Source organism: Protopterus annectens, chromosome 1.part1, assembly GCF_019279795.1.
Source record: "Protopterus annectens isolate FY-2018-M chromosome 1.part1, PAN1.0, whole genome shotgun sequence".
Classification (NCBI taxonomy): Eukaryota; Metazoa; Chordata; order Ceratodontiformes; family Protopteridae; genus Protopterus; species Protopterus annectens.
The window spans coordinates 515117287-515137740 of NC_056726.1; the positions used below are offsets into that span (position 1 = coordinate 515117287).

Consider the following 20454-nt stretch of genomic DNA (forward strand, 5'->3'; position numbering starts at 1 on the left):
GCTTCCTTTAGATCGAGTGTAGCCATAAAGGCCTGGGCTGGCAACAGTGGGAGTAGAGTTTGTAGGGATAGCATTCTGAATAATGGAACTTTTAGGAATAGGTTTAGAAAGGACAGATTTAGTATTGGTCTCCAAGGCCCATCTTTTTCGGGGACCAGAAAGTCTTGAGAAGCCTTTTCCTTCCTGTCCTCGAGGGACAGGTTCTATAGTTCCTAGGTTCAAAAGGTCTTGCAGTATCTGAGGAATGAGATGCAGTTGATTTTTTTTGGGAAAATGAATGCCTCTTGGAGAGGGCTTTTCCTTCCAAGAAAGGAAATATCTTATTATTGCCAGCACCCAGCAGTCTGATGTGATGGATTTCCAAATGGGGAGGCAGTGGGAGAAGCGGGCTGACAAGGGGAGGTGAGCAAGGTAGTCACGCACTGTTGGGTCCACTTCTGTCATGAAAAGGCGGTCTTTGAGTAGGTTGTGAGGCAACTGATCTGGAGGTGGTCTTGCCTCCATGTTCCTCTCTTATGCCTTAAAGAGGAAGGTGTAGCAGAGGAGGGGGGCCTCCTGACAAAGGTAGTTTTAGCAGGGTAATTTCTGTAATATTTAGGAATGGGGACACTAGTAGGTGCTTGATGTCTTGAAACTCTTTACTTTTCTCCTGCAGGTTTTTGAAGAGGTCTGCAGACTGTTTACCAAACAGGAGGTTGTGGTCTAGCAGGGAATCTAGGATTTTTGACTTAAAATCTTTTGGTAGGAGTTGAAGGCATAGCCAGGAGTATCTGCAGACTGTGCTGAGGCCTCTGCTGCATCATAACTGCATCTAAAAGAATGTCTGGCTACATGAGAAGCCAGGGACAGTTTTGATGCTATCTCAGTTTTGGTAGGGCAGTCAATACACTCGAACATCTACATTTATGGCAAGTGTACACAACTGTACTATCTTCTTTGTGTTTTACTGTTGCAGTCATCACATTTGGGTTGATTTCCAAAGCTAAGGAAGGGAGGAGGAAATTAAAGAGCATTAGGGCCAGCTATTAATCCCTGCAAGACTGCAGTGGCAAATCCAGCTCTGGATTTAGAAAAGATAGGCAAGTGGTAATGCTTGGTGAAGGTATGTACAGAGCTCCAGGTAGCAGCTTCTAGGATGTCCCTGGTAGGGACCCCTCTGAGAAATGCCGCAGAGGTAGATGCAGCCCTGGTGGAATGTGATCTTATCCCCTGTGGGGTAGGTTTTCCATGGTGCTTGTAGCAGAAATGAATGCAATGGGCTATCCATTTAGAAATGGTTTGCTTTGAAATGGCCTTCACCTCTGCCCCTGCAGCAAAGCTAATTAGCAGCTCATCAGATTTTCTGATAGGCTTAGTCCTGTCCAAACAGAATTTAAGTTGTGTGTGCACGTCCAGAGAGTGCAGTATTCGTTCCCCTTTGTTTGTGGATTAGGGAAAAAGGTAGGCAAATGATTTATGGCCACAGAAGACACCACCTTGGGCATAAAGGAAGGATTAGTCCTGAAAAAAACCCTGCCCGCATGGAAGATAATGAAGGGTTCCACTGCCATGAAGGCCTGTAATTCAGACACTCAAGTGATGGCTAGAAGGAAGGCTGTTCTCCAAGAAAGGAATTTCAACTCTGCTGTAGCAGCTGGTTCAAAGGGGGGAAGAGTGAGCTTTTCCAATACAAAGTTAAGGTCCCAGGCTGGAGTGGGAGCTCTCCTAGGGGGTCTTAAACATTTGGCCCCTCTAAGGAATTGCTTTAGGAAGGGGTGAGAGAAGAGGGGTGGGGCTCAGTATTATAATGTGCTGAAATGGCAGAGGCATGAATTTTAATTGACAGAAGGATAGGGCCTTGTGGAGCATTTCTGTTAAGTACTGTAGAATATGAAGTAAGCTGGGCACCGTTGTGCCCATCCCCTGAGCAAGGCTCCAGGAACAATATCTTTTCCACTTTTCAGCATAGGATTTTCTAGTACTAAGCCTCCTTACCTCCAGAATGACATCCAGTACTTGCTTACTGAGGGATGCTAAGGGAGAGCTCAAGGAATTAGCTAGGCTGCAAGGTTCATGGTTTGAAGCTGAGGGTGCCGAATCTGGCCCACCTGCTGGGACAGCAGAGAAGGGGTCTGAGGCAGGTGCCATGGTTGTATCAGTGCCATACTGCGCAAGAGGGGGTACCAGTGCTGGCGTGGCCAGTCTGGTGCAATCAGTATTGTCTTTGACTTGTCCTGTTTGATCTTTAGTAGAACCTTCGAGAGGAGAGGCAGAGGGGGAAAGGCATAAACTGAGAGGCTTTCCCAGGTAAAGGACATGGCATCCACTTTCCAAGCTTGGCTGTGGGGAGTTCTTGTACAGAATTTGTTCAACTGATAGTTCTGAGGGGAGGCAAACAGGTCTACCTCTGGAGTCCCCATTTGTTCCTCAAGAGGTTGAATATTTTGGGTTCTAATTTCCATTCGTGTGGGTCCTTGAGATTTCTGCTTAAGTCATATGCCAGTGAATTTAGTATGCCTGGCAGGAACTGAGCTTGCAGGTGTACTTGGTAGCATGGCTAGTCCTGCAGAGAGGGTACAGGTGGGTTCCCCCTGCTTGTTTATGTACCACCTGGATGAAAACGATGGCGTCTGTTTAGTATGAATGTCTGTAGGCCTGAATACACCCTCAGAAGCCGGTGCCTGCACAGTGGCTCTGGACCCATCCAAGGTAGGGACATCCGTAGGTTCCATAGTCGAAGAAGCATCTCGTGGCATACCGGACTCCGAATGGGTCTCAGTAGAGGCCTGCAAATCAGAAGTAGCTGGTATCAGGGCCTGCGAAGGCACCTCACTGAGTACCGGCAGACTGGCGACTAGCTTAACGGAAGCATTGGTGGCAGTTTTGGACCTATGCCGTCTGTCTCTGTCTTTATCCATACATTTTGTCAGAAGATCGGTAGTCGGATGGCTTGACAAAGCCATTTCGGAGTACAAAGAATGAGTAGAAATTAATTAGCTGCAAAAACAGCCCTGCGACTAATAGTTTGGGCATTGAATAAGGCACAAAACCGACAACGAGGGATGTTGTGGTCTGGGCCTAAGCAGGGGATGCAGTAAGAAAGAAAATCTCTATGAGGTATTTGCTTTCCAGAGGTAAGACAATTGTTAACTTTTACTGACATTGGTTAGAGCAAGAAAAAGGATCCCCAACAGGGTACTTAGCTTTTTTGAAGACTTTGGGTCTGAAACTCGAAAATGAAAATTTCAGGAGTAGGCCGACTAGCACTTGGGAATTACTACTGCTTCAGGCACCGCACGGCAAGAAAGACTGCTTTAATGGCGTCGGCTGCATGATTTATACCCCTGACGACCCGACGTCAAGGAAGAAGCGACAGCATCCGACGCAGAAATCCAAAGACTCTGGTATTCAGGTCGGCTGAGGGCTACCTGCAGGCAGATAACCCAAATGTGATGAATGCAACAGTGAAACACGACGAACATCTAGGCCTTGAAACCTTAGCCTTTTTCTGTGGTGGTTCTGTCAGAGCGGCCGATTTGGGATCCATCCTGAGAGCTAGTTTTTTGAGTCACTGGTTTTCTAAATATAGATTAAGGGTGGCCAGATGGCTTTGGAGGATCTTTGGTACAAATGATTGACAAACAGGGCAAGCAGTATGGTCGTGCTCTTGGCCTAGGCAGAAAAGGCAGTGGTCGTGCGCATCCTTATGCGGAATCTGGCACCCACATCGGCATTTACTCTTCTTAGCTGACATTGGCTAACAGTAAAGTACAGCAAACCATGCTCAAGCAAATAAAGGCAAACTCCCCAATGGGGTACTTGGCTTTAAACATCTTCAAGTAAAGGAGCGAAGTGATCAATATGACGGTTGACTGTGGGTGAAAAAGCAAACTCTCCAATGGGGTACTTGGCTTTAAACATCTTCAAGTAAAGGAGCGAAGTGATCAATATGACGGTTGACTGCGGGTGAGAAGTTCTGAGGTCTGTGTGTGCAGAAGTCATACTTAAGGTCCCTGGTTTAAGGCCCTATGTGTGACATCCCACACACCTACAGCAGCCAGGCTTAAGCTTTTGTATCGACGTTCGGGTCACCTGAGGCAGGGAATCCCACACTAAGAATACTGCAACATAGGAATAGAAGGACATCTGTAGTTACTGCCCAGTAAATGCAGTTCAGAAAGGAAAAAAACACCACAGTACTTCTAAGTCACTGTATTAAGATAAAACAATGTTAAGGGAAACAATTATACCATAAAAAACAAATGCTACAGAGATCTGATTCGAGTTATCAAGTATTACAAAATAACACAGTGGTCCAGCTATACTTCTTTACTACTACAGAAACGCATTGTTTAAAAATTCAATAATAAATTACACTTTTACAAAGATGAAATGTTATAATATTAAATTTTACTTCAAAATAAACAGGAAAACAGCAAAAACACTGTGATAGTGGCCACAAATAATGGAAGTAGACTGCACAATAGCCATGTGCATATCAACCCTTTCACAAAGTAAAGAGTGACAAATGCTGATGTTCTGATGATCTTTACTTCTGTTGTAGCCCTAGTCTTTAAACATAACATTTAATTGCTATTCTCCCAACAGACTTTTAAAATGAAATTAACTTTTCGAGCTTCCCAAACATCCGTGAAAATCAAGAATAAAATCTGTACATTCATTTAAGAAAAAAGTCCCAGTAGAAAAGTAAATAAACAATGCATGTTGACAGGCATGCTGTTCCATCTTCTGCTCCCTTATTTCACTGTGACCAGAGGTTTCAAACCATTCAACCTAAGGGAAAGAAAAGAAGTTTTCAGTCAATCTGTTGCTTTAAATGTGGTCATTTTACAGCACAAGTACAAATTCCTAGCTCCACATTCTTACATTCTGTGAAAATGTTCTTTTTTAGGCTATCAATGACTCGAAATGAGAAAACTGTTACAGCTTTAAGATTAATGATCAACTCCTGTTGCTGGGCTGCTGAAAAAAATTAATTAAATGAAAAAAATGAGATACAAGAATAGCAACTTTTAACCCCAATTTGGAGAAAAGATTGAATAAGAGTGGCAAAAACATGAAAGGTCACTCAAGTCTATCATAAACTGGAAAACTAAGGGCAGCTGTGTAAGATTCTCACAAAGAAGAAGAATTGTATGACAGCATTCACCATAAAATAAAAGGATCACTGCTACTTTTAAGTTCCACATCTGTGGGATCAGCTGCAGGAAGACATCTGTTCAGTTGCAACTCTGGGAGCAGCTGGACAGCCTATGAGTTCTGCTGGTCTCCTCCACATGCCGAGAAAATTAGCAAAAAGCTTAACTGTAGACATAGCAACCCACAGCATCTTCTGCTCTTTTTGGAGCACGGAACCTCCAACAAGTGAGTCTGGACCCCATAACTGAACTGATCTGATGAATACTAAATATCCAACTAGTTACAATCCATACCAAAATCTAGAATTAACTACTGATCATTATGTGACAGTGACATAAGCAAACATTTATGACAAAACACACTAAATATATCGAAAACAGCCCAATAGACTTGGTAAATACAGTAGATTCCCTCTTATTTGGCCTCCTTTTTAACCAGCCATCAAATTTCTGCCACAGCCCGAGCAAAAGAAAACAGAGAACAACAGTTCCACCTTCTCTGGGCTAAACAACAGATATTTGAGTTTTGGACTTCATATTCATTAGAAAAATGCATACTAACACAAATCCTGTTATTCTAGCTGATTTATACTCTATAAATGCTATTTTGTATGCTTTTTCTGATTAACCAGCCATTAGTTTATCCAGCCTATGGTCCGGTCCCAGTGAGACCGGATAAGATAACTTTACAAAAACTTAAAAAAAAAAAAAAAAATGCAGGAATGTCAGTACAATTAACTTTAACGGACTGCATAGGACAAACCACATTGCGGTTTAAATAAACCCAAATCAATAAAACAATTTAAACATATTCAAAAACGTGAAAGCAATAGCATCTAGAATCAAAAACATATTTATATAAAAAACTAAAAGTGGAAAGAAGTCATATCAAAAGTAAAATTTCTGAATTTAGATCAGAAAAGTACAGTTGTGTACACTTACCATAAATGTAAATGTTCGAGTGTATTCACTGTTGCAGTCATCACACTTGGGTTATCTGCCTGCAGGTAGCCCTCAGTTGGCCTGAATACCAGAGTCTTAGTATTTCTGCGTAGGATGCTGTCGGTTTTTCCATGACGTCAGGTCGTCAGGGGTATAAAAACAGGCAGCCGATACCACTACATCAGTTTTTCTTGCCCCAAATGTCAGGAGCCCCCAAATAGAAAGCTAGTATATGGTGGGGAACACCACCAGTAAAAAGTAATACCAACGCCATAAGGAATGGCCATAGAGAGTAGAGGTAGAAAGATAGAGAAAGCCAGGGGGCTGGAGGGAGGGAAAAGTACAGTTGTGTACCTACCATAAATGTAGATGTTCGAGTGTATTCACTGTTGCAGTCATTACAATTGGGTTATCCTGCTGGTAGGCTACCCGCAGTCGGCCTGAGTTCCAAAGTCTAGGTCCGGCGTCGGTTGCTGTCGCCTCCTCCCTGACATCAGTGCACCAGGGGTATAAAAGATGCAGCCGACGCCATTTTCTTCAGTTTTTTTTGCCCTAGATGTCAGGTGCCCCTAAAATGGTAGGCTCACTAATGCCAAAAAGCATGCATAACCAAAAAACAACTTTTCCTTCAACTACAAGCAAATACACCACATAGGTTGTATAGAACAGAGAAGTCCAGATAAGTCCCAGCAAGGAAAAGGGGGATGGAGGGAGGGTAACCTGGACTGCAATAGTGAATACACTCGAACATCTACATTTATGGTAGGTACACAACTGTACTATGTTCATCATGTTTCACTGTTGCAGTCATTACAATTGGGTTGAATCCCAAAGCTATGGTTGGGAGGCTGGTGCTAAATAGGATTAGGAGAGGCTATCAGGCCCTGCAGAACTGCAGTGGCAAAGCCTGCCCTGGATTTAGAATAGAGAGGTAAGTGGTAGTGCTTTGTAAAAGTATGCACTGAACTCCCAAGTTACAGCCTCTAAGATGTCTTTGGTTGGTACTCCTCTGAGGAAGGCTGCTGAAGTGCTGCTGCTCTGGTGGAATGTGGCCTAATGCCCTTAGGCACTGATTTGCCATGCTGTGAATAGCAGAAACAAATGCAGTGGCCTATCCACTTTGAAACAGCCTGCTTTGAGATAGGCTTTCCTTGTGTTCCTGCAGCATATGCTATTAGAAGTTGTTCAGTCTTTCTGAAAGCTTTGGTTCTGTCCAAGTAGAAGCGTAGCTGTCTGTGAATGTCCAAAGAATGCAGAAGTCTCTCACCCTTATTCTGTGAGTTTGGGTAAAAGGTAGGCAAGTGAATTGTTTGGTTAAGGGCCACACTGGTCACTACCTTAGGCATAAATGTAGGGTTTGTCCTCAGAGAAACCCTGTCAGGATGGAAAATGATAAAAGGTTCCACAGCCATGAGTGCCTGTAACTCTGAGACTCGTCTAGCGGAGGTTATTGCTAGGAGCAGAGCTGTTTTCCAGGATAAGAATTTTATATCAGCTGCAGAGGCTGGCTCAAAGGGAGGCAGTGTAAGTTTTTCCAAGACATAGTTGAGGTCCCATGCAGGTATTGGTGCTCTCCTTGGGGGTCTTATATTTTTGGCTCCTCTGAGGTACTGCCTTAGTAATGGATGAGAAAAAATAGGTGGTTCTGTATTGTAATGAGCTGAAATGGCAGAGGCATGAATTTTAACAGATGAAAAGGAAAGGCCTTTATCCATCATCTCAGTTAAGTATTGCAAAATCTGAGGAATATTTGGAACAAACGTGTCAATACCTTGTGCCTGGTTCCAAGCACACAATCTCTTCCATTTTTCTGCATAAGATTTTCTGGTGCTAGGCCTCCAAAATAACATCCATAACTGCTTTAGAAAGAGGTGTGTCTTGAATGGCTACATTATCCGCCATGCTGCCAGGTTTAGGGTCCTGAGTTGGCTGTGCAGTATCTGACTGTCTTGTTGAGTCAATAAGTGAGGAATTTGAGGTAGTGTCCAAGCTGGGCATTGGGACAAGCTCTTTAAGATTAGGTACCAGTGCTGGCGGGGCCAGTCTGGGGCAATCAGAATCATTTTTGGCTTCTCTTGTCTGACCTTGAGGAGTATCTTGGGGAGGAGAGGCAGAGGAGGAAAGGCATATATTGTTAAGTTTTTCCAGCTGAAAGATAGAGCATCCACTTTCCATGCTTGCTTGTGATAAGTCCTTGTGCAGAATCTTTGTAGTTGGCAATTGTGAGGAGAGGCAAATAGGTCTATGTCCGGGCATCCCCAGTTCCTTGTTATGTTGAAGACTTGTGGATCCAATTTCCACTCGTGGGGATCCATTAGGTTTCTGCTTAGTTCGGCTGCCAGAGTATTTATCCTTCCTGGCAGGAATTGTGCTTGCAGATGTACTTGGTAAGTCAATGCTGTGTCCCACAAGTTCATGGCTAGTCTGCAGAAGGGGTAGGAATGTGTGCCCCCTTGCTTGTTTATGTACCACATGACTGTGGTACTGTCCGTCTTTATCAGTAGCTGTCCTGGATGAAGTAGATCCTTGAAGGCTGTCAGGGCATTTTGAACTGCTAGCATCTTTTTGATTGATATGTAGATGCATTTGACTTGCGGACCATGTGCCCTGAATACATCTTCCTGCCATATGTGCCCCCCAGGCATAATTTGATGCATCTGTTGTCAACGTCTGCCTGGCTGTGGGTAAGGTGAATGGCTGTCCCGTGTTGTGGTGACAGGCATTTGCCCACCATCGAAACTTCTGTTACAGGCAGGGAATGAGGGTAATTATTGTTTCCAGGCTGTGGCAATGTTGAGTCCAAATACTTTTTAGATACCATTGAGGTTTCCTCATATGCAGTCTTGCATATGGAATTAGCAGAATGCAGGATGCCATGAAGACCAAAGCTTGCAGATAACTGGGTCTTTGTTGCCAACATTTTGAAATAAGTAGTCAGTTGTCTGTGTTTGTCTGGCATGCGATAAGCCATCTGGGCAGATGTATTTAAGCTTGCACCCAGGAATATTATCTCTTGTGAGGGTACGAGTTTTGATTTCTTTTCGTTTACTGTGTACCCTAGGCCTGCTAGTAATGTTTTTACAAATGCCAGATGCTGTAGTAGAGTGTCCTTGTTCTCTGCTTGAATAAGGCAGGCGTCCAAGTAAGGATATATTTGAATTCCTCTGTCTGCAAAAAGCAATTACTGGTGCCAGGCACTTTGTGAAGACCCTGGGCATAGTAGATAAGCCAAAGGGCAGTGCAGAGAATTGGTAATGCATTGAGCCAGCTATAAATCTGAGGTATCTTCTACATGACTGTCTGATTGGGACATGCAGGTATGCCTCTTTTAGGTCTAAAGTCACAAGCCAAGCCTTCTTGCCCAGCAGCTGCTGCAGAGTTAACATTTTGAATTTTGGAATGTCCAGGAATGTGTTCAGGATAGACTGGTCCAGTACTGGTCTCCAGGTTTTGTCCTTTCTGGGCACCAAGAATAGCCTTGAGTAAAATTCTCATCCCTGCTCTTGCTGTGGTACTTGCTGAATGGCCCTCATGTCCGTGAGGGATGAAACTTGTTTTTGTGCTTCTGCCCATTGATTGCGTGGCAGGTCTGGCATGCCGTTTGGCCTTGGCAGGGTGTGAAAGTGGAACCTGTAGCCCTGGGATACGATATTCAAGACCCATTTGTCCTGAGTGATCATGTGCCAATTTTGAGCAAAAAGTGCTAGTTTCCCCCCAAGGGAGCTGCCAGAAGATAAGTGCTTGGTGCTGGCAGGGGAAAGCAACTGAGACTGTTTCCTGTATGGCTGTGATTTTTCTTCTCCGCTTTTGGAGGTTGAAGCACCCTATTGTTTAGGCCTGTATGAGCTTTGGGGCTGTGAACTGCCTCTGGGCCATCTGTATTTACCTCTTTGTGGCCTGTCTGACACTGGAAAGGACCAATTCTTTGCAGGCCAGTTCCTGCTAAATCTGGGAGGCTGTACCTGTAAGAAATCCTTGACTGTTTGCATAGATTTAGCTTTGTCCTCCATTTTCTTCAAAACCTCTTCCGCTTTAAGACCAAACAAGGTATCATATGTTGTAGTGGAGCATCTAATAATTTTGCTTTAACATGATCAGGCAGATTCTGTTCTTTTAACCAAGCATGTCTCCTAATGACAGAACCTGTAACAGCGGCCCTACAAGAGGCCTCTAGAGAATCAAAACCACATTGCAAAGTATGCTTTCCTACTTGTTCAGCAGCATGCAATAAATCCTGCATTTCTTTGTTTTCTGCACATTCTGAATTTGTCAACATTTTTTGTTTAAGCAGTGACATTAGATATTGCTAATATTTAAGCATATGAAATTGACAATTTAAAGTTCTTACAGCCAAGGTAGCAGAAGTATAAATCTTTTCCCCCCATCTGTCCAGGGCCCTTGAATCCCTATCAGAGGGTATAGAGTTTTTTGCAGTGGACGCCTTGACCCCTTTGGGACCCTGAGAGATAGTTTCTGGGTCTGCAGCAGGGTTTTTATAAAGAAATTTATATGAATCAGGAACCCTGTAGTATCTGTCTGGCTTAGCAGGAGCTGGTGGCAAAGAGTCAGGAGACAGTCCGGACTCTGAAAATGCATCATCTACAATGTCTAAAACAGGAGGGATAGCAAGGGGCCTGTGCTGAGGTAATAAAAGGAAGTCTCTGAGCCTTTTCTTGGATTCTGAGTAATCTTGGCTCTCCCAGTGGAAATGCTCCCTCATAGTATGCAGGGTTTCCCCAAAAGAATAATTCTCAGGAGGAGAGACTGAAGGAATAGATTCTTCAGCATCAGAATCCTCATAGGGAGGGAGAGAATATTCCTGGTCAGAAGAGGAATCAGAGGAAATGGAAACCTGATCTGAAGATGCATATTCTATCTCTTGCCTAGGCTTGTTATCAGGAGGGGGATGGGAGCCCCTGATCAAAGTAATTAGGTCTTCGGCCATTTTAAGCATCTGTTTTTTAGGCATGGAGGCCTGTCCAGGAGAATGCTCTACTTGTTTCTTTGTCTTTAGAGCTGCTTTAGTCTTTGCCTTTGAAGCTGAAATTGGTTTTACATATAACTGTGTAGGCCTGAAAACACCCTCACAAGCCTTTTTTCACTCTGCACTTTTGGAACTGATACATTTTGATGACTCTCTCTAAGTTTCTCATGGTTCATAGGTGTTTACTAGGCTAACGACCACAAACATCTCAAATCTCTGACAAGCTCAGACACCCTTCATAAGTGTAAGCAGGGGTTTGTGAGATGAAACATTTACAAGCGGGGGCTTAGGAGATGAAACATTCACAGGCTGCCTGTGTCCATTAGACACATAGGTGTCAAACAAGGGATGAATTTCCTGTTCCCCATCCAACTGTACTAGCTGCACTTGAACTGGGTTAGGGAGGAACTCTGCTTCACATGGATGGGGAGCCTGTTCCATAGACAGGGCAGTCGCTTGGATACATACCAGTCTCTCCAGCAGATCCTATTTCTATCACAGGCAAGGTTCAAGTCTTTAGAACAGGTAATTCTAGTGCTGTTTGTTTTGTGGACATGCAGGAGGTCCATCAGAGTGGGGTCTGACAATTCTCTTTATGCCAGGCATAGATCTCCCCTCAAAAGCCTGTAGGAGACAGAAAACAGGGAGAGATCTTGAGGCGGGTCTGCACAGGACATTTTACTTATTCCCTGTACTCTTTTAGTGAGGAACATCTGTGAACGTTCCAATTGTTGGAAATGCCTGATTAGGTATATACCAAAGGGGGTATTGTACTCAATGATAGGTCTGATGAATGCTGAATACAGTGGAACAATAACGTCTTTAGACTTAGGTTCCATACCTTTGTTTATAAGGTGCACAGCGTAGAATGATTTCCTCACTACTGTAGACATGTGATGGTCAAAGGCTAGACTACTCTGTGTGTGTCCTTAAGTCTCGGACTACTGGGTCAACTCTAAGGGGTGTTCTGTCAATATGATAGTTACCAGGGGTGGATGACTTTCCAAAGGACAGTATTATGCATTTCTTAGCATTTAGTATTAGTCCATGGCTCTGACACCAGTTATTTGTCTGTGTCAGCCCCTCCGGGAGAACATGTGCGTCAGTGTGGGATTCAATGATAGCTCCTAATTTGCAATCATCTGCAAATTTAGTCAGCCAGAGACCACTGACATTGGCCTATACTTCTGAGAAGTAAAATGCCAAAAAGGAGTGGTTCAAGGACTGATCCCTGTGGAACCCCACTTGTGATTGGCCTCTTTGCAGAGATGGACTCCTGAATTCTAATTTCCTGGGCCCTATCTGTGAGCCAGTTGACTATCCACCGGGTGACATACAAGTTTGTACCAAACATCTTGAGTTTGTCAACAATGCCCGAGTAGGGTATTGTGTCAAATACCTTGGCCAGGTCAAGGTAGGCAGTGTGAACCATTTTCCCTCATCCATTGCTTTGGTTACCTTCTCAAAGAAGTCCACCAGGCTGAGTAGGCATGTGCTGCCCTTGACAAAACCAAACTGGGTTGGGTCCAGTGTCTGGAAGTTTACTATATCTCTGTTGATCATTTCCATGATAATTCTTTCCTTGGCTTTACATACAAGACTAATGAGACTTACGGGTCTGTAGTTTCCAGGGTCTATAGAACACCCACCTTTGTGCAGAGGATGACTGTTGTTCTCCATTCATGAGGCACAAAGCCTGTTAGGAGACTACAGTTAAATAGTAATTCCAGAGGCCCTGATAGGTCATCATGTTTCAAGCTATTTAGAAAGCATCCTGGGTTATTGTCAGGACCCACTGATGCAGTGTTCATGGTCTTAGAGACAGCATTAAGGACCTGTTCCCTAGTGATAGTATGAGAGTTATATTTGATGATATTTCCTGAGGGAAGGTTGGGGGGAAGGGGTAAAGTTAGAGCTGAATTTATCAGCCAGGAGGTTTGCTATATCTTCTGGCTCATTATAGGTGGCTCTATTTACAATGGACTCTGCACACAATTGTCTACTGCCTTTGAAGTTGGGGACATAGCTAAAGAATGCTTTGTGGTTGCCCTTGGCCTGGGAGGCCAAACCTACCTCAAATTTGGCTTTGGTTGACTTTATTTGTCTTCGGAGTTGTTTTAGTTTGACGACAGTGCTTTCATCCTGCTGGGTGTTAATGCTTTACAATTTTATATTTTTTGAGGGAGAACACTTCAGACAAATTCAAGGGTGGCCATGAGTGTGGTGTGTGCACCAGTATATGATAATTTAGTAAAGTACAGTTGGGAGAAAAAGTTTATTCTTAATTCTGTATATACTGAAAGTTGGAAAACTTTTTTTTAAGTTTTTAGATGACGTTTTTACTTTTTGGGTGGCTCCCCATAATAGAATAAACAAATGTATTAATTATATTAACACCACAACATTTTTTAAATTTACTTACCAACATTCAATCAATATAGTTCACTACTTGGATGTTAGGGTCTTCAAAAATACAACTAATAACGGTTTTGAATCTACTATATATACAGAAAAATAATGTTCCATCTGAGATTTTAGTTTTTCATTTGTCTTCAACCTGTGGGTTTGGATCAGACATAAGACTGACTTGGCCATATACTACATCTCTAGAATCTGAAAATCTGAGCTCCTCCCCTACTTATAATGTACTGCTCTCCCCTCATCCCCTCAGATTGAGTTTGCTGCTCACAATCTATCTACTGTGTACAACTTGGAGCTATAAACAAATGTCCCTGAACAGAATAGAAAAGAGCACTTCAGGAGCTCAAACAGATACAGGGAATGTCCATAATGATATTCATCAGGTCCTAAAAAATGTTTTTGAAGCGGGATGAAGGGAGGGAATGTTGAAGACAAATGAAAAACCAACAACTCAGATGGAATGTTATGGTAAGTGCATAACTTCTTTATCTGACGTTGTTTTCCATTTGATCTTTAACCTGTGGGACAGGATCCCCAGCTACACAACTCTTGGGAGGCCCTTATAGAAGGATATTCTGGAGCACAGCAGATCCAAGAGAGACCCTGTTCCTGGAAGTAATGTCCAATTTGTAATGAGATATAAAGGTATGTGAAGCAGACCAAGTAGCCGCAGAGCAGATATCATCAACAGGAACTCTAGACCAGAAAGCAGTGGAAGTTCACACAGACCTGGTAGAATGAGCCTTGATGGGTACAGGTAAGGGTATTCCTTTAATGAAACAAACAAGTGAAATGCAGTTTGTAAGCCAATTAGCTAGAGTCACTTTGGAAATTGGTTTCCCAAAATTGGCCTTTGAGCAGGATACAAAGAGCTGGTCAGACCTCCTGAAGAGTATAGTCCTATTCAAATAAAAACATAACTGTCTTTGTACATCTAGCATATGGAGTTTGTATTCCCCTTTGATTTGAAAACTGGGAAAGAAAACTGGGAGACTGATGACCTGACTAATGTTAGCCTCAGATGCAACCTTGGGCAGGAAAGAAGGGTTGGTATGCAAAGTTACTCTACCCTTGTGGAAGATCAGGTAAGGTGGCTTTAATCGATAACCCTTTAAGTTCAGACACACCTTTAGCTGAAACGATGGCTACTAAGAAGGCAGTTGTCCAAGACAAGAACTTCAAATCAACTTTAGCTGCTGGTTCAAAGTGAAGAGGAACCAATGCTTGCAAAACCATGTTAAGATCCCATGAAGGACTGGGATCCTTGATAGGAGGGTGAAGAAAAGTGCCCTTAAGGAAAGTTTTGCACAACTTAGATAAGGCCAAATGTGATGAATTTTCCGTAATGTGAAAATTTGAAATGGCTGCCAACTGTATTTTCATAGTAGAAAAACTAGCTCCGTTATGAAAAATGGATGCTAAAAAGTCTAAAACAGCAGGAATGAGAGCCATAAAAGGATCCAGGTGATTTTGGTGTGCCCAAATGGAAAAAGTCTTCCATTTGCTGTTCTATATTTTCCTGGTGGAAGTTTTATGCACTGCAACTTACAATTTTTCTAACTGGAGAAGACAGCCTGAGATTTCTAATCATCAATGGAATTGGAGCAACCAAGCTTTCAATTTCAGGCTATACAGACCCGGGTGAGAATGCCCCAAAGGATGGGACAGAAGGTGCAGAATGGGTGCAGAATGGGATCCAGAGTCCATGGTGGACAAACTAGGTGAGACCAAAGGAAGAGAAACCAAACTTGCAGAGGCCAAAAAGAGCAATGAGGATTACTTTGCTCTTCAACCTCTGAGCTTTCTGGAGAAATTTGGGAATGACAGGAAGAGGCTGCTAAGCATAAAGTAGACTGAGGGCCAAGCACATCTCTCTGTGACTATCCCTGCAGAGGGATCAGAGCACAAAACTCACTGGATTTGGTGTTGTAAGGAGAAGCGAGGAGATCGCAGCAAGGTTCACCCCATTTCTGAAAGATCATGTTTGCCACTGAAGGGTTCAGAGACCACTTGTGAGGCAAGACAATGGTCCTGCTGAGCCTGTCTGCTAGAATGTTAGACTTACCTGGAATGTGCATTGCCATAACCTCATGGCCTCTCGACATAAGGGGTAAGACTTGGTTTCTCCCTGCTTGTTGATGTACTAAACAATTGACATGTTGTCTGTCTGAACTGCAATGGCTCTTGTGGGAAGAGAGGTTTGAAGGGCTTGCAACACTAGGGGCACCACTCTCATCTCCAGGATGTTTATATGCAAATTGGTCTCTAATTGGGACCAGGTGCCTTAGACTGTCTGACCTAGGAAATGCCACCCCCCCTGAACTGGGAAGCATCTGTGGTCAGCATGGCGTCTGGGGGAGGAAGAACAAAGCAGCAACCTTGTTCTAGAACCTGCAATTGAAGCCACTATTGAAGACATTCCCTGCATACTCAAGACAGTCTGATTGGATGACTTTGAGGATAATATAGGAGGGGCCATTGAATTGCTAGTGTGAATTGAAGAATTCTCATATGGAGACGAGCTGTAGGAACAAAAGTTATGGTGGCAGCCATGGAGCCCAGTGTTCTTAGAACAAGACATGCTGGAGGAGCAGGAATGTCTAGAATCTGTTTGACATGGAGTCTGAGAGTGGAGACCCTGTCCAGAGGGAGAAGAGCTAAGCAATGCGTTGTGTGTCCAGACGGGCTCTGATGAAGTCTTATCACCTGGACTGCATGTAGATGTGATTTCTTTAGGTTGATGGAGATGCCAAAGGTTGAGGCTAGCTGAAAAAAATAGTCCCTGGCTTGGAATAGTCGATGCCTGGTGGGAGCAGTGAGGAGACCATCGTCTAGATAGGGAAACACATGGAATCCTTGCAGTCTTAGGTGAGCTGCCACTACTGCCATAAATTTGAACACTCTGGGGGCTGTGGTGAGATCAAAGGGGAGTACTCTGAACTGGTAATGACTGGCATTTGACCTGAAGTGGAGAAATCTTCTGGTGCGCCTGTTCATTTTGATGTGATAGTACACATCCTGAAGGTCTACTGAGCACACCCAGTCATCCTTCTGCAGGAAGGGCAGAATGGGCTGAATTGTGACCATTCGGAACTTTGAATAGGCAATAGATTTGTTTAAAGATGTAAGATCCAAAATATGTCTGAGGTTCCCTGTTTTCTTGGGCACTATAAGAATCTGGAATAGATGCTGGATCTGAGTTGGTCTTGGGGGAGGGAACGGATGACTCTTTTTATAAGCAGCTTTGAAATTTCTAATGCCGCAGCCTCTGTCTGACTGGATAGAACATTGGGGAGCGACTTGGTTGGAGTGGGACTTTGGATAAATGGTATGACATAACCTCTGGATATGATGTTTAACACCCAGTGGTCGCTTGTGATGGCCTCCCAGGTTGTTGGGTGTAGAGACAGACTTCCCCCGACTGCCTCCAGAGAGAAGCAGTTGGGCAATCCTTTAGGATTGCTGACTGGGCCTGTCCTAGAAGGTATCTCGAGAACCCTGGTTCATGGGACCTCCTCTGGTTCATAGGTAGATACTAGGCTATCGGCCCTAGGGCCCATACAAGCCTAGCCAAAAAATGTACCCTGGCTTTCGCCACCCAAGAAATTTATTTTCCTGTGCCCCTGTCAAGCAGAGCCACAGAAGTGATCCCCGGGGTGAATTTCCCATTTCCCATCCAATCATCATGATTTTTCTTGAAGAGTGCTAATGAGGAGCTCTGTTTGCCATAGATAGGTAGTCTGTTCCAGAGTATGGGAAGTCCCTGGGACAGGAATATATCCCCTCCAGCATGTTCTGTTTATTGTGGTGACAAGGTTTAGGTCCCTAGAGCGTGTAGCTCGGAGGGATTGGGATTTCTTTAAGTGCAGCATGTCCAACAGCTTTGGGTTTGACATAGCTTTGTATGTTAGGCAGAGATCGCCCCTGAGTAGGCAATATGCGATGGAGTAAAGCTGTAGTTATTTGAGACGGTCTGCATAGGGCATCTATTTGAGGCCAGTAATCCTCTTTGTGAGGTATTTCTGTGGTCTTTCCAGTTGTTGTAGATGTCTTGTGAGGTACATACCAAAAGGGACGTTGTACTCTATAATGGGTCTAATGAGTAGAGGGGAACAATGACCTCGTTTTTTTCTGGATGAGAATCCTTTTGTGATGAGATGAGCCAGGTAGAAGGATTTCCTGACGACTGTGGCGATGTGATTATCAAAGGCGAGACTATTGTCCACCTGTGTCCCAAGGTCTCATCACATTTTCGGCATTAAGTAGACTACCAGCTATGTGGTAGTTCATGGGTACAGAGTTTTTACCAAAGGGGATGACAATATACTTTTTGGCATTGAGCTTCAGGCCATGGCTTTGACACCAGGTATCTGACTCAGTGAGGCCCTTTTGTAGTTTGTCCACATCGTTAGGAGTTTCGATTATGGCTCCTAGTTTGCAGTCATCTGCAAACTTTGTTAGCCAAAGACCTTCTGTGTTGGCCTGCACTTCAGAGAAGTAGATACCAAACAGGAGAGGACCCAGGACTGAACCCTGTGGTACTCCACTTGTCACTGGTCTGATGTCGGTTTTGGAATCTGCTACTTTCACAGTGTGGGATCTGTCCATGAGCCAGTTGGCAACCCATCTTGTGACATAGGGATTTATACCCAGTTTAGTGAGCTTATCTATAATTCCAGAATGGGGGATGGTGTCGAAAGCCTTGGCGAGATCTAGACAAGCTGTGTGAACCATTTTACCCTCATCTATGGCTTTGGTGACTGCTTCAAAGAAGTCAATCAGGTTTAGGAGACATGATCTGCATTTTACAAATCCAAACTTGGTAGGGTCCAGAGTTTGGAGATTACCAATGTCTTTGTTTATGAGTTCCATGATGATACGTTCCATGGCCTTGCAGACCAGGCTCGTCAGGCTAATGGGGCGGTAGTTCCCGGGGTCCGTCGTGGCTCCCCCTTTGTGGAGTGGGATAACTGTCGCGGTGCGCCATTCAGTGGGTACAAAGCCTGAGGTGAGGTAATGATTGAACATGGTACTTAGGTAGGGTGACAGTTCATTCTGTAGTTCGTGTAGAACGCAGCCTGGGATAATGTCAGGTCCCATGGATGCTGTGTTCTTGGCTTTGGAGAGTGTGTTATTTACCTGTGCAGCCGTGATTATAGGAACTTTGCATTCTTCCGGTATAGAGATGGGCCCTCTAAGGGGGTGAGAGGGGGGTAAAGTCAGCACTGAACCTATCTGCTAGGATGTTGGCAATACCAGTTGGTTCTGTATATTTAGTGCCATTGTGCTGTAACGCAGAGCAGATCTGAGTGTTCCCATTTAGATTCTTGACATAGCTATCGAATGCTTTGTGGTTGTCTTTAGAGTCAGTGGCAATTTTGTTTTCGTAACTAGCTTTGGAGGATTTTATGAGGGATCTCAGCTTCTTACTGAGGTTGACCAGGGAGTTCCTCCAGTCATGGGATTTTACTCTTTTTTGCAACAGTTTCTTTCTTCTGTTGTAGAGTTTGTTTATGGCAGAGGACCACCAGATTGGCTTCCTTTTTTTGGAGGATAACATCTTGGTTCTATTAGGGATAGCATGATCCATGCACTCATGTAAGTGCTTATAAAGTGCACTTTTGTAGGATTCGGCAGTCATACCTCTATTGTCTGTCTGCATGGGTGTCATGAAGTTTGCCACTTCTGTCTTAAGAAGTGTGAAGTTGGCTTTTTTTTTATGATGGTTTCCCTAATTGGGACTGGGGGTGGGATGTGGATGTCTAGGCTGATTAGCTTGTGGTAGGATCTGACCAATGAGGAATTGACCTCTTGTGTGGAACACCGGTTTCCCATGTTGGTAATGACCAGGTCTAGGATACTGCTGCCCCTGGTGGTGGTGTGAATAAGTTGATCCAAGGCATTGGAATTTATGAATTCTAGAAAACGTTGAGCAAGAGAGTTGGTACATGAGTAGTTTTCCCAGTTAATGGTGGGGTAGTTGAAATTGCCCATTATTAGGGTGGTGGGTTGTACCCTAATACTTTCCAGTGTATCAAGAAATGAGGAGTGTGAATCCTGGGGCATGGTGAGGGGTCTGTAGCAAGCTACAATTTGGATTGCGGTCTTGCCCAGAGTTAGTTGCACTTGGATAATCTCGGATGCATTATGCTGTGCAACTAGCCTGGAGTTGTGGATATCCTTAATGAATATGGACATGCTTCCGCCTTTAGTGCTTCTTTCTGGGTTAGGTGGCCGAAAGGTGTGGCATGAATTGAAGCCTGGTAATGCAGGGGTGCTCTCTGGAGATTTGAGCCAGGTCTCTGTCACTGCACAGATGTCAATGTTCTCCATTTTAAGGAGTGCCTTGAGTGAGTGCATTTTCAGGTTTAGACTTCTAGCACTGAGTAGCATTACCCTCAGATTTTGCTTGCTTGTACCGGTTACGGTGGTGAATTTGTCATTTGAACCTTGTCTAAAAAAGGCACTATAGAGGTGGTAAGAGCCTTAGCCAGTATCCGGAATCCCAAGGGCGACAGGTGCAGGCCATCTCTGGAAAAGCATCGTGGACTGCTGATCATGTCGTCCCAGGCAGACAAATACTGGATCTCCTTAGAATGACACCAGAAGCTTAGCCAATTGTTGAAGTCAATCATTTTGTCCTTGTACTGTGGTATCACTCTGGGTGATGGCAGGATGCTACTCAGGGTTAGGGTCATACCTGCGTGGGATACAAGATCGGAGAGCTCCTCCATGTCTCTTTTCATGTAGTCCAGGGAGGTACGTCTCGGGTCATTCACACCAACATGGACAATGACAGTGTCATATTTGTACTTACTGTGGAGTGACCTGAGTGCATGCGTTATGTGGCGGATCTTGGCACCTGACAGGACAGTTGACAATAAGTTTCTCCTTGTTTAGTCTAGTGAGTGAAACAGTGTGCCTGACTATAGAGTCACCTATGACTAGAGTGTTGGGTACATTGTTGTG

The 20454-nt window shown here is 44.0% G+C and overlaps 1 protein-coding gene across 6 annotated transcripts in view; it reads right to left on the minus strand.

The window, feature by feature from the left end:
* Nucleotides 1–4369: 4369 nt before the first annotated feature.
* Nucleotides 4370–20454, minus strand: part of BCLAF1 (BCL2 associated transcription factor 1) — a 1196126-nt gene continuing 1180041 nt past the window's right edge. For all 6 annotated transcript variants that reach the window (XM_044076391.1, XM_044076404.1, XM_044076411.1 and 3 more), the window contains one exon: nucleotides 4370–4773. Coding sequence is in view for 1 of the 6 variants with exons in the window: in XM_044076397.1 (XP_043932332.1) it covers nucleotides 4769–4773 (5 nt within the window). In the remaining 5 variants the exon portion in view is untranslated. The remainder of the gene's footprint in view (nucleotides 4774–20454) is intronic.